The 14586-nt window shown below is 43.7% G+C and overlaps 1 protein-coding gene across 1 annotated transcript in view; it reads right to left on the reverse strand.

The window, feature by feature from the left end:
* RELL1 (RELT like 1) overlaps window positions 1-14586 on the reverse strand; it is a 76170-nt gene that overhangs the window by 3848 nt on the left and 57736 nt on the right. Inside the window, exon 6 of the mRNA XM_004009762.6 lies at window positions 11025-11163. Within this exon, the coding sequence (XP_004009811.1) occupies window positions 11028-11163 (136 nt within the window). The 3' untranslated portion in view covers window positions 11025-11027. The remainder of the gene's footprint in view (window positions 1-11024; window positions 11164-14586) is intronic.

Genomic DNA, 14586 nt, shown 5'->3' on the forward strand with positions numbered 1-14586 from the left:
CTGTTGAACCTTGGCCTCTCTGCAGCATCCCTCATAGAGCTGTTGGGGGTTTTACATAAGAGGATATATGTGCAATGCTTAACACAAGGCCAAGCAGTCAGTAGCCTCCTTAAAGTTAGCTATCATGACCATCACCAGCATCTCATCAAGGAGGCTCTCTTCTACAATGGTCTTCTGTGGCTGATTAAAACTGCAGTGCATACAATGTCTTTGAAAGAGGATGTGAAAAGTACAAACTGCTGCTTAAAGTCTTGATTACTAATACCTGAAACAAGGCAGAAAAAAGGAAAGTTAACCTTTCAGGGGCTACTGAATGCTACCCAGCACTGATTACAGTCCTGGGCTCTCCCTCTTCACAAAGACACACTTAACAAAAGGGAAAACTTGACCAGCATGGCAGCTATCAATTCCCAGGTAAATGCCTGTCTTATCTGAGCAATAATCCAGAGGAAAGAAGACGCCAGGTTCTGAACAACTTATAAATTTCCAACTGCAGCCTCTTTTCTGGTACTGTGTCATGGTGCATTAAATTCCTTCTCATTTCATTCTACAGCTGTGAATACAACTGTATTTATGAACAAACATATTTTAAAATAGTATTTCTATACTACAGCACATTAATGCTAAAAGGTGCCTTCTCTAAGGGCACACAGCAGTGTGAATGCCAGGGATGGGCTGGCGTGAGCGCTAACGAAGGCCAGAAGCAGGGACCAGAGGGAGAAAAACACTCCATCCACCGGTTATTCTCAGGTCCACCCCTATGGGACCTTACATAATTAATAAGACTGACCTATCTTTTGGGGGGGTAAGATGGGGGAAATTTGGAGATGATTATCTTACACAAGCGATTACTCAAGCTGGGAGAAATGAAACAAAACTTCCATATACTGAAAAGACAATTCAGAAGTCCCAAGTGTGACTATTTCCATCATAGAACAAGACTGATGGAGAGAAATTAAGAACGTTAGAGGGGAAAAAAAAAATCTAGAAAAAAGTGGTCATCTTTTTCTGTAAAGTTTACTGCTTTCTACACAATTCTAATAATAAAAACAATCATTCCATTATTAAGGTTCCACACAAGCCACAGTAGAGCTTTGATTAGGAAACATATGTCCCTTCCTAAAAGGGATTCTCCAGAAAAAAGGATCTGACCCCTTTAATAATGAGAGCCATGTTTTAAGATATTACAGGCCTAAAAACACTCATTGACAGTGAACACTAAGACCTCCAAGGACAGGGGATTAAGGCAGGAGCACTGTCTGACTACCAACAACAGTGGCTGACATTTACACAGTGCTATGTACCAGACACTGCCGTGCTAAGCACTCCAGATTCAGTAACTCACTCTTTCCAGCGACTCCATGAGTCAAGGCCGACTCTCATTTTTCATAAGTGGACACTGAGGCTAGCAGGTTCAATAGCTCGCCCAAGGCCACACAACTAATAATAGGAAAGCAGTGGTTCCAGCCCAGGAGGTCCCACCTGGAAGCCCCACAGTCACTGCCACACCAATCACACGGAGACATTCATGGCACCGTGGGGTCTTCCGGAGCCTGCCCTTGTCTGACACCAATGGGGAAGCTGTCCACTCCCTGTAGCTTTGATAGCTTTCTCACATTAGTTGTGGATATTACGGAGAAGTCTGAGGGTTAATCTGACTTATAGCTTCACAGAACTTTTTAAAGACTTTTTGATGTGGTCCATTTTGAAAGTCTTTATTGAATTTGTTACAACATTGCTTGTTTTCTGTTTTGGTTTTTTGGCCCCAAGGTATTTGGGATCTTAGCTCCCTGACCACGAATCAAGCCTACACGCCTTGCACTGGAAGGTGACGTCTTAACCACTGGACCACCAGGTAAGTCCCAGCTGCACAGCAATTTAAAGGTGTTCATATATTTAGCAACATTGGGCTTCCCAAGTGACAACAGGTGAGCTTGTGATTTACCAATCCAATGGATGGTGAGAATCAGAGCACTTTATTCCAAGTAAAATGGAAAGTTATTCTGTATTTGGAAAAACAAGGGTTCACTTGGGAAGGATTTAAACGAAATACAGCAGTTCCCTACTAGTCTCAATACACCTCTGACTCAATATCTACACTAAGCTCCAGGCAGAACCACTTATGACTCCGAACAGTCCCACCTCTTTCTCCTAAGGAAAACAAAATGAGCTAAACACTGCCTCTCTACCGCCTTGCCTTTAGGAGGTCTCTCGTGCTCATGCTAAGTCACTTCAGTTGTGTGAGACCCTTTGTGACCCTATGGACTGTGGCCCGCCAGGCTCCCCTGTTCATGGGATTCTCCAGGCAAGAATGGGTTGCCTGGAGTGTGTTCCCATGCCCTCCTCCAGGCGATCTTGCCGACCCAGGGATTGAACCTGCATCTCCTAGCGTCTCCTGCATTCCAGGCAGATTCTTTACCGCTGAGCCATCAGGGAAACCCCAGTAAGTCTCTACCTGAGTGTCAAATAAACAAAACCACAACATCTTATAGGTTACATCTAACCTGCCTCTCTGAGCCTCAGGAAAATTAAGAAACATCAAAAACTATTCATTTGGGGGACTTCCCTGGTGATCCAGTGGTTAAAACTATGTGTTTCCACTGCCAGGGGCACAGGTTCGATCCCTGGTCAGGAACTAAGGAACTACATGTCACATGCCCCCCCAAAATTAAATTTTTACACTTTTATTTGCTAAGTGTTTAAATAGGCTCCATCTGACACAATATTGCAATAATAACATGAAGCATTTGCCTATTTAGCAGTTGCGAAGTGCCAAGGAACAACATCCCTATGAGGCAGGTGGTAGTATTATTAAGCCCATTTTGCAGATGGAAAAGCCAAGGCTAAGGAACTTGTCCAAGAATACACAGCTATAAGATGCCAGGCCAGGACTTGCCACAAGGAGTCTGGTTCCAGAACCCATACTGTGGAGCTACTACACCATACATCCTTGTAGAAAATAGATGACTACCAGAAAACAGGGACTACTGTTTATTTAGCTAGTTAAAGTTAGTAGTTCCAAGTCTTGAGTTACAGATTAAGAAACATAAAAATCCTGAATATGACTATTAATTTTCTCTTCTTTCCCATTTTAGGTCAAAATGTCTCCAAAGGCATTTCCTAGGATGCCTTAGGTCTGCCCTTTCTTTCATCCTCCAAAATCCCCGTGAGCCTCCAATGCTGCAGCTTCTGTGGTGAAAGGGCAGACATCGCAGCCCTCTTTCCCAAGCCTTGTCAGAGGGTGGCAGGGCCACCCGGGAGGACAGATAAGCTCCCTGAGCGGTCAGCGGGTCCCCTTCCAGCCAGCACTAGGGAGGCACCCTGGAGCAGACCCTGGCGAGGGAGATAATTGAGGAGAGGAGACAGTTAACTTTGGTGGCAAAACAAAACAAAATCTCTGGGCCCCCAAGTTATCTAAATTCTGGGAACACTGACAAATGTTTCAGTCTCGCTGTATACAGATCAAAGGTGTGGAGAATAATTTAGAACACTATAGTTATAAGTATGTTTTAGGTCCACCCCAGATTCTCAGATCATGTCCATAAATGTTTTGGGGGCTATTCCCAACAACACAGAACCAACAGGGCATACAACATTTTAAATGAGTCCAGCATGTCCACTCCTCATGGCTAAATCAATGTGGGAGAATAAAAACAGTTCAGGGAAGTTATCAGTCATCAACATCAGTAAAAAGGAAGATGCAGACATGTATCTAAGCTCTTATTTGTAGAAGGGCAAAGGAGGAGGCTGCAGACACATATGTACGTTTTTAAAAAATTCTTTACATATTTATTGGGTCTTCGTTGTGGTGTGGGGGCTTCTCTCTAGTTGCCTGGTGGGGCATGTGAGATCTTAGTTCCCCAACGAGGCATTGAACCCACATCCCCTGCACTGGCAGGTAGATTCTTAACCACTAGACCACCAGTGAAGTCCTGACACATATATGTGCTGTATAAGCAGGTACATGCATAGCATAATCCTGAAAGGATATTGAGGACACAACCACCGTGGTCCCCTCTTGGGAAAAAGACTGGGAAATGATGTGTGTGTGTGGTAGGGGTGAAAGGGTGTAGACAGGATAAAGTCTTGGTTTTTCAAAGACTTTCACTCCACAACTTTTTAATGCTATTTGAATATTATATTGCGTGTATGTCTCATTTTTCCATTTTTAAAAGCGATTCCATTTCAAACACTTGTAATATCCAGGCTCTCAGAAGCAGTGAAGAGGTTGAACTATCAGGAAGTCCAAGCTCAGGCTCTGGAATGAACCATCCCTGATAACTTTGAACAATGTCCCTAATGTCTGAGGACATTCTTTATTCTTAAACGAGGGGACGGGGCCGTGGGGAGAAACAATTACTACAAAAACGAGCAGAAGTTCCGTGACAGCATGGCCCACCTCTGTCCCTTTTCCACACTGTTGCGATCCTAAAGCCTGGCACATAGCAGGAGCTCAATAAATACTTTTAAAAGACAAAACTGTACTGGAACTGACCTGAATTAGCCATCACAGCTCCTCTGAGACTGCAAAGTCTATGATCTCAGTCTACTTGTAAGAAAACAGAATAGCTCACAAATTTGGACTGATCCAGACACAGCTCTAACAGCCGAAAGACATCAGGTGGTCCCCATAGGAGATGGAGCCTAGGGAAAGTTGATAACGTTGAAATGATCACCGCTGTGAATTACAGGGCTACACTGAATGAGGATTGTTTTCTCTGTTGAAGCAAAGCTTCCTTGAACTTCAAAACCACATCGGAGCATATTGGCTCCAATATGTGGATTTCTTCCCACCTAAGCCCTCTCCCTACCTAGCTCAGGGATCTAGGAAAAGTTCATCCCACTGAGCCTGGCTCTTCAACTACAAAGTGCAGAGATGACCACCCATAACTCATCAGGTTGCATTCAAATGTCTATCCCCCACTTAGCTCTTCTCATCTGCCTGGTTCTACAGGCCTGTGTTTTGCACAGGCAGTGAATAGTCAAGGACAGATGTTAACCTCCCTCCACTTTCATATTTAAGATGGACTCAGTGGGATTGGTCTTTCATATAAGGACAACACAAGCATTAAAGAAAGTACTGCTTTTACTCTTTAGAAATGTATTATGCCATTTCTAAATCAGCCAGGTGGTCCTATCCATGGCTATTTGAGTGTAGTTTCTGTCTATAAATGCCAAGGAACCAACTGAAGGGGCTTCCATCAAATATGAGATCCTTTCGCTTTAAAAAAATATATATGCATTTTGCCCTGAAAAAAAATATAAGCTATAGAGAAAAAAATTAACTCATGGTACCTAAACTTTCTCAGGCTTCCCAGGCAGCACTAGTGGTAAAGAATCTGCCTGCCAGTGCAGGAGACATAAGAGATGTGGGTTCAATTCCTGGGTCAGGAAGATCCCCTGGAGGAGGGCAGGGCAACCCACTCCAGTATTCTTGCCTGGAGAATCCCATGGACAGAGGAGCCTGGTGGGCTACAGTTCATGGGGTCACAAAAAGTCGGATATGACTCAGCGACTTTCACTGCACTGCCTGTCACAAGAGTTCAAAAGCAAAACGGAAAAAAGCATGCCTTCCCTCACTGTTAGTGTAGGAAATGAAAGCCCTGAAGGTCAGGAGAACTGACCTTGTGCCTGGCCGTGGTCCTGAAAAGGAAGGGAGCATCATCCCTGAGATAGTCTTGGCAAAAAGGAGACTTTTATCCCTGAGCAGAGCCCCAGCCACGCAGCAGCATAGTTAATTCAGTCCACACTACCTCTTCATATAACCCCTTCTCTGATTTGTCTAATAAAAAAAATTTAAGTTACAACACTTTTCAATTGCCTTGTTACTAATCCTGATTCCACCTCCAGTAAAAGGGGCATGGTTATTTCTAAGCCCCTCTTAACACAAACAAGAAAACAGCCCAAATTCCTAAGGGACTTGCCAAGTATCTATTTCTGAAATGTCATCAGAGTCCAAAGCCCTAATGTTCTTAAGAAGTAAAAAGCGAGTCACAGTATCCAAAAGTGATGCTTGAGGAATGAGCTAATGAATAACGAAGACCCCTGAGAGTGGGGTGGAAATTACTGATAATAGTGAATAGTGAGTTAGTTAATACTAACTCTGTGCCAAGGCCTGATTTAAGAATTGTACATACACAGTATGTCATTCATGTTCAAACACCCCACCCCCCACCACTTTAAAGATGAAGAACTGAGGATTGGAGGGGTTAAGTAACTTGCTGAAAATAATCGGTAGTTAGTGGCATAGTTAAAATTAAACCTAAGCAGTTTAGGGACTTCACAAGAATCCATCTGCCAATGCAGGGGACGCAGGCTTGATCCCTGGTCTGGGCACTAGGATCCTACATGTCTCAGGACAACTCCACCCATGCACTGCCACTACTGAGGCCCTCGAACCCTAGAGCCAGTACTCTGCAACAAGAGAGGCCCCTGCAATGAAAAGCTGGGCTCACTGCAACTAGAGAAAGCCCATGTGCTGCAACAGCGCCTGTGCACAGCGCAGCCAAAAAGAAAAGAATTAAAAAATAAAAATAAAAAAATTTAAAGCTTAAAAAAAAAAGGAATTCTTAAACAACTCCACCCCCCGCCCCCACCTCAGGAAAACCTAAGCAGTTTAAAACTCAGCTGTCCTAAAAAAAAAACAAAAAAAAAACTCAGCTGTCCTTTCTATTTTTTTTTCTCTTGGTAGCACCACTCAGCTTGTGGGATCCCCTTAGGTCCCCAGCCAGGGATCGAACATGGGGCCTCAGCAATGAGACTGTGATGTCCTAACCACTGGACCACCAGGAAATTCTTAAAACTCAGCCTTTAATCACTAAGCTAAAGGACTGAAATAATAATTAATTGAATAGCTCCAATAACAAAAAAAAAAACTTGAAACAAAAAGATATTTTATACAATTTTTGTTTTCATAAAAAACATTGTTCTGTAAGCTTACCAAATCAATGTCTTCAATAAGGTACTACCATAAATTGGAAAAAAAAAGGGAGGGGGGGCAGATACTTCAGAAACATGTGCTGGAGATTGCTTAGGACAGCATCACTTTTAAAAAGCAAAAGACCAATGATAATGAAGACAAAGCAGTGGCATTTAGAGGCTGAAAGCAATTTGATTTATTTAACTTTGAAGAACAAAAGCTTATTCTTCTAAGAAGAAATAAAAACACATTTTCTGTGGAAAAAAGAAACCATTTTAACTGCATTGCCAAAATAAATCAGGCAGAGGGCAAATCAGATCCAGCTACAAAATAGAACTCAGGCCAAGGAAACAGAGGGGAAAAAAATGCCAAACAGCAGATTTTATTTTTTAAAAATAGAAGGAAAATGCCAATAAAAATTACTTTAAAAGAAAAAATAAAAAGAGAAGGAGAGGGAGAGAAATCCTAAATCCAGTCTGTGGTATCAGCCACTGGATTTTTTTTTTTTTTTAAGAAGGAATCCTAATCACTGGGTAGATGTGCATTTGCATTCAAATATTTGGAGCAGTCTTACATTAAAACAGTAGCCCCAGGTGGCTCAGACAGTAAAGAATCTGCCTGCAATATGGGAGACCTGGGTTTGATCCCTAGGTTGAGAAGATCCCCTGAAGAAGGAAATGGCAACCCACTCCAGTTTAAAACAAGGCATTTCAGTAAAATAGCATGGCCAAAAAATCCAAATTTAAACAAAAACATTTTTCAAAAAAAAATACAACTCTAAAGATACATAACACTCCTGTCTTACTGTATTAGCCACATTCCACTGCAGATCTTTTGATTCAGCTCAGAACAAGCTCAGAACTCTGCTATCTGGGTCCAGAAGGAAAAACTTCCAGATTTCTCTAGTTGAAAAATCAAGTCCTATTAAATAGCCATCTCTTGGAGGATGATAAATAATAAGAAACCAAGCAAGAAAAATTTTCATGAATACATAAGTATTTTTAAGTGTCAACGAATATTCCCTTCCCTCCTTTCTTAGCAAGTCCCCCCAGCAGACTCTAATCCCAGGACCTGATTTTCCCAGACCTGGTGGAGTGGTGACCTCTGGGACTCCAGGAGCCAGACTGCCTGGGCTGGACTCTAAACTCTACCACATTCTTACTGCTAACTTCAAACAAGTTGCTTCAACTCTCTGTGCTTAACCTGGCATCTCCCTACTACTCCTTCCAAAGCATGCCAGGTACACAGTAGATACTCAACACGCAGCACGTATTAGAAATAAATTAGTCCCACGGGTATTCATGACACTACTCTCTCTACTTCTGAGTCTCTCTGAAATTTTCCAAAATAAATATTATTTTTTTATTCCAAAATTAATTAAAAAGTTGAAGGCTCAGAAAACACACCCCTCTCTAAGGTCACTCATGTGCTTGTTGACCCTTTGGCCAGCACACCACCACCGAGAGCCAACGACATGCCAGACGCTCTCCTGGCACCTGCATTCAATTGATGAATTCAGTATCGTATTTCACATTCAAGAAAACCAAGGGTAAAAACAGTTGAGGATGATTTCCAAGTAGCAAAGCTAGGATGAAAGCCCAGGTCTCCTAATCAAACCCAATGCTCTTTCACAAAATCCTGGGAGATGACTGGATGCTTTGCAGAGAGTATCAAATTTTAAACCAGTGAGATGTGGTCAGAATTTCGGATGACTGGATCAAATCCAGATACAGACAGAATTTGGACCAAGAACACTAGTTGAGCAAGCCTAATTCTTTTAACCTTCCCAGATCCTGAGTGCCTCTCTCTGGGCAGTAGTGGCCAAAACCAGCCACGGCACATTAGCAAGGCTGTAATCCTGCTGGGCCAGACCAAGGATCACCTTGCACTTCCTGCCCGAGGGCGAACAGTGTCTTCTTACCCACGGTCTGCTCCATCCCTCAACACACTGCCAGGTTGATGACTCATCTGCAGAACTGTCATCACAACTCATGCTTTCTTTGCAGCTGACCTGGCTGGCCTTCCTCACCTTAGACTTGAATAGCCACATACTTCTCTTCTCAAAAGGCAAGCCCTCACGCTTTCAGTCAGAATGCTTCTCTAATTGACCAAAATCACTCAGAACTCCAGTTCTAACATCTGAGGACCATCTACTCCGTCAGTAACACTTTCTGCAACAACGGAAATGTTCCTTATCTACATTGTCCAATATGGCACACCCTAGCCATCTGTGGCTACTGAACACTTAAAATGTGCCTAGTGCAACTGTAGAGCTAAATTTTTTATCTAAATTAATTTAAATTTAAGTAGCCATAGATGACCAGTGACTACCATATTAGACCACCAGGTTCGAGATCATTGGGGGAAATGTTCTGCATTCGCGGGTCTTCAGCTGCCCCTTCATGAGCACCCCAGGATGGCAGAAGAGTGTGGCTGGTCTTAGAGTCACAGACCTCGGTTCACATCAGCTCCTCCTTCCAGCTATGTGACCCACACCATGTATATGACTTATCCTTTCCATGCACTGATTTCCCCATCTATAAAGCAGGGATAAAAGTATTCATCCCATTAGGAAATGTTTATAATAGTGACATGTGAGATATATCTCAGTACAACATCCAGAAGACTACAACTCTGAACTGACATCAGTTGCTTTTATTATTATCTTCATCATCCACTTCCTTTTCCTAAATACTGGTTCCCTTCCCAAGGCAAGAGTAACTGACTAAAAAGGAACTCTGCTTTTAAGAAAGCCCCTGTTGGGCTTCTCAACTCACGGGGAGGGGCCAGATCTTCCCAAGGGCAAGACAGCAAGAGTTAGTGCTGGAAAGCTGTGAGAACCCCTATGTCTTATGGAATTTAGGAGCACAATTCCTCCAGATGACTTCTGGATCATCCCCAACCCCTCTGAGCCTGGGCAGGTTATCAGAGAAGCTGCACCCAAAAGCCACTTCTCCCCCCACACAGCCACACTGACCACCAGTGAATTCACTTATAATGATTAGTAGCACTGACTGAGCATTTCCTGTCTGCCAGGCCCTGGGCCTCCTGCATTATTTCCCTCATATCTTACTGCCATTCCCTCCAGGGAGGCAATATTATTTTTACTTCCCAGTGGGGAAAGTGAGGCACAAAAAGCCCAAGCACCTTGCCCAGGTCCCAGCGCTAGTGAGTGGTAAATGGGGACTTGACCTTGCTATTTCCCTGTACCTTCCAGGACCCTGCCTCCCCCTCCCTTTGTAAGTGGAACCTCTCCTGCCTTAACACTCAGGCTCTGATGGTTCCACTGAAGACTCTGGAGCTGGTCACTCCCTTCCTTTTATATCTAATAAAGAACATGAAAGGGATGGGCAGGACTCAAGCCAGAACAGAAAGCAAACAGGAAGATAAAAGCTAAGCCAATATCAAATTAGCAGAGGCTTTTTTAAGTAATATCTTCCAAAGTTAAAACAGCCAAACTAAGAAGCATTCACTTTCACTTTTAAATTCCTTCAAAATATCTGATGGAAAGAGTAATATTTCTACTAGGGATATTTTAGAACTGTGAGGCATCAAAGAAAACTAGTTTCTCAAAGGAAAAAGCATTGCTTTGCTTGCTCCAGGCTTTATCAAATCCCTGTTAACCTAGAAGTGACGACAAGATTATGTGTCATTTGGCCTGAACGGTTTTTAAAAGGATTTTTACCACGCTGCCAACATTTAAAAGTCTGTGGTGATTTCATATGTAAAAACTCCTAGATTTCCATCTTTTTTTTGCAAAGATATAGCCACACTAAGTGCCTCCTGTCTTGTGGGCATGCAAACCCTATGGATGGGGCATGTGATCTCTAGTTTACCACAATCTCCACCACTCCACATTGCCTCATAAGTAATCCTCCTCATCACCACGTAGGCCAAGCCTCTAGAGGCACCTGTGTTGATGGGCTCTTCACACAAAGCTCAGGGCAGACAGGAGATGGTGTTCTGTCCCCTAGAGCCCTACCTGCTCCACTCCCATGTCCTTGCCAAGTCACTCTCATGTCACCATAGACCCCAGGGATGCTCTTCAGCACTTTCTCCCCGCCATGTGCCACCCCACCCCCATGCCGCCACATCTGCAACTCACCTGCTACTCTGCGTCACTCTGCTGTCTCTTCACAGGCGTCACCGGCACCTCCCCATTGACACTGTCGGTCCCACTAACCGACATCAAACTTCTCCGCTCCTTCTGATTGGACTTGGGTTCCACTTTTGTAACTCTAAACCTGAGCGGGTGGAGCGGGGGGAAGAGGAGATGTGAAGGGTTTTGCTTTCCACTGAACAAGAATCATGAATGAACTAAAAATCCACCTGGAGGATCCCAAAACAAACGCAGTCAAAAGTTAGGACAGCAGTGAAAATCACCACATTCACAGGTGCACACTACTATATATAATAAAATAATCAACAAGAGCCTACTATGTAGCACAGGGTTTAGATCAGTCGCTCAGTCGTGTCTGACTCTTTGCGACCCCATGAATCACAGCACACCAGGCCTCCCTGTCCATCACCAACTCCCGGAGCTCACTCAGACTCACGTCCATCGAGTCGGTGATGCCATCCAGCCATCTCATCCTCTGTTGTCCCCTTCTCCTCCTGCCCCCAATCCCTCCCAGCATCAGAGTCTCTTCCAATGAGTCAACTCTTCGCATGAGGTGGCCAAAGTACTGGAGTTTCAGCTTTAGCATCAGCCCTTCCAAAGAACACCCAGGACTGATCTCCTTTAGAATGGACTGGTTGGATCTCCTTGTAGTCCAAGGGACTCCAGAGAACTATACTCAATATTTTGTAACAACCTATAAGGGAAAAGAATCTGAAAAAGAATGTGTGTGTGTGTGTGTGTGTGTGTGTGTGTGTAATAAAAACTGAATCACTGTGCTGTCCATCTGAAACTAACATGACATTTTAAATCAACTATACCTCAAGCAAAAAAAAATTTTTTTTAAGGAAAGAAATTCACCATATACAACAGGAAGGACCATCCAACAGAGCAAGGCTCCCGGTCCCCCACCAAACCTCCCAGCTACTGTTCACTCAACACATCACAGACTCTGCTACGCAGTTTATAGAGCATGTGAAAATGCACCAAGAAACAAGGGCACTCAAATATGAAACAGCCTCAGAGCTGTGGTTTCTAACAAGGACTTGAGCACTTACATCAGTTGTTTTAACCACAGAGACTGGATAAAAGCTTGGCTAGTATGTAAATCAGATGTTCACTAGGCAGTTGCCTTTCTCAAACTTTTCCTGGCAGAACGTCTATCTCTACACACAGGCACGCACACACACACATGGCCCCAATCACATGTTTATCAGCATCAGTCAGAGGCAGGGTTTTTGTGTATGCTTGGGTTTTGTCTGTTTTGTTTTGTTTTGTTTTGTTTTAAGCAAATTTGGCTTTCATTAAGAGTTAAGGAATTCGAGAGAAAATTTCCTTAAGAATTAAAAGAGAAGGAAAATTTATTCAACTGGAATACTTTTCTCATAAGTCTTTTGTGAGTCTCTAGTCCTGGTCTCCATTTCCCTCATAACCATCTAAAAGAAATCCTCCTTCTTTGTCTAAAATGAGCTCACCCACCAGAAGCAGGAGGGAGATGCCGCGGAAGTGAAAGGAGGATCAGGAAAAAAGCTGTCACCACAAACCTAGGCAGTCAAACTCTACGACTCTCTTGAAGCAACATATGCTGAAAAGCAGCCTGTGCTCATTCAACATTCACAGTATTTATTCTGTTAATACCTGCAAGACACAGAGTTGGATGTGGGGCATTTTTTTAATTAGAGTTTAATTACTTTACAGTGTTTGTGCTAGGATCTGGGGCATTTAAAAAAGCCATGTTGAATCTGAGTAGAAAGTTTCAGCAGATTTTTTTTAAAGGAAACAAAATACACTTTGTCCAAACAACTTGCAGGTTCTCACCCCACTCTACATTCATAAGTTCCCATGACTCTGTTCTGAATAAAACAGCATGGTCACGAGGAGCACTGTTTTGCTCTAAGTGGCAAAGAGCCATGCAGTTTCCTTGTTGCCTGTGCAACACATGGTAAAACTCAGTGAAACTCAAATGATAAAATAACAGACAGCAATTCCTTATTTCTAACTTTTATTTTATATTGTAGCATAGCTGATTAACAATGTTGTGTTAGGTTTCAGGCGTACAGCAGAGTGATTCGGTTATACATACATATGTATCCATTCTTCAAACTCTTTTCCCACTTAGGTTACTACCATAATATTAAGCAGAGTTCCCTATGCTGTACAGTAGGTCCTTCTGGTTAATAAGAGCCAACAATTCTTGAGTGTATAATAATTGACAAAAACTGAATTAAGATCTTTACATGAGTCACCTTATTTAGTCTTCACAGCCACCCAGTGAGGTGTCATTCCCATTTTATAGAGGCGGATACTGAGGCACAAAGAGAAGGAACAGTTTGTAGTGATGCCAGGACTCAAATGAGGGCAATTTGGTGAGTCTAGGCTACTCTTCCTAGAGTTATCAGCAGAGAAAGCAGGACCATATAGGCAGCACTGTCGGTGTTTGCTCAGGGCTTCCCCAGTCTGGCTCCAGCATGCTTACTCTCCACCACTACTCTCTACTGCCTTTGCCCATGCAGCATTAGCCATGCAGTTCCTGTGGGACTCTCAAAATCAACCAAAAATGCTGTGTGTGTGTGTGTGTGTGTGTGTGTGTGTGTGTGTGTGTGTGTGTGCTTAGTCACTTAGTCATGTCCGATTCTTTGCAACCCCATGGACTGCAGCCCGCCAGGCTCCTCTGTCCATGGGGATTCTCCAGGCAAGAATACTGGAGCAGGTTGCCATGCCCTCCTCCAGGGCATCTTCCCAGCCCAGGGATCAAATCCAGGTCTCCCGCATTGCGGGCAGATTCTTTACCATCTGAGCCACCAGGGAAGCTCACCACGTATCATCAAATTACTACCCTGGTTGTTCAGACCGTAAAGAAACTGCCTGCAATGTGGGAGACCTGCATTCCCTCCCTGGGTCAGGAAGATCTCCTGGAGAAGGGAATGGCAACCCATTCCAGTATTCTTGCCTGGGAAATCCCATGGACAGAGGCATGTGATAGGCTGTAGTCCGTGAGGTCACAAAGAGTCAAACACAACTAAGTGACTAACACACACACATCGTCAAATTGATTTATCACCCCCAAAGACCTCCGCATCACATATAGGTCACCAGTAAATGGAACTTTAAGACCGGGGAACCAGGGCACAGAGGAGGCGAACTAAAGAAAGCAGTCCCAGGAACTCACATGATCTTACACGGCAGAGAATGGACCAGCTCCTTCTCTCTCCTTCTTCCCAGCACATGGCTGGATGACAATTCCTACCTCCCTGGGCATTAGGTGTGGCCAAGTAATTGAACACCAGCCAGAGGAATGTGAGAAGAATGAAATGTGCCACTTCAGGCCCATCCCCATTAAAACCTTTTGTGAACAATCCTCTGAGGACTTTCTCCTGCTAGCAAACCTGGCAGAGGCACAAGATGGAAAGGACCTGGGGCTCTGGATGACCGCTCCAAGAGCCACCACCAATCTGATCTCCACGAGTGACAGGAACTGCTATATAGCGTGGAGATTCTTTATCTATTGGAGAAAGTGCGATGCTGTCACTTGCCCAGGCCAAGGGCTGCA

The sequence above is a fragment of the Ovis aries genome, chromosome 6, assembly GCF_016772045.2.
Source record: "Ovis aries strain OAR_USU_Benz2616 breed Rambouillet chromosome 6, ARS-UI_Ramb_v3.0, whole genome shotgun sequence".
Classification (NCBI taxonomy): domain Eukaryota; kingdom Metazoa; phylum Chordata; class Mammalia; order Artiodactyla; family Bovidae; genus Ovis; species Ovis aries.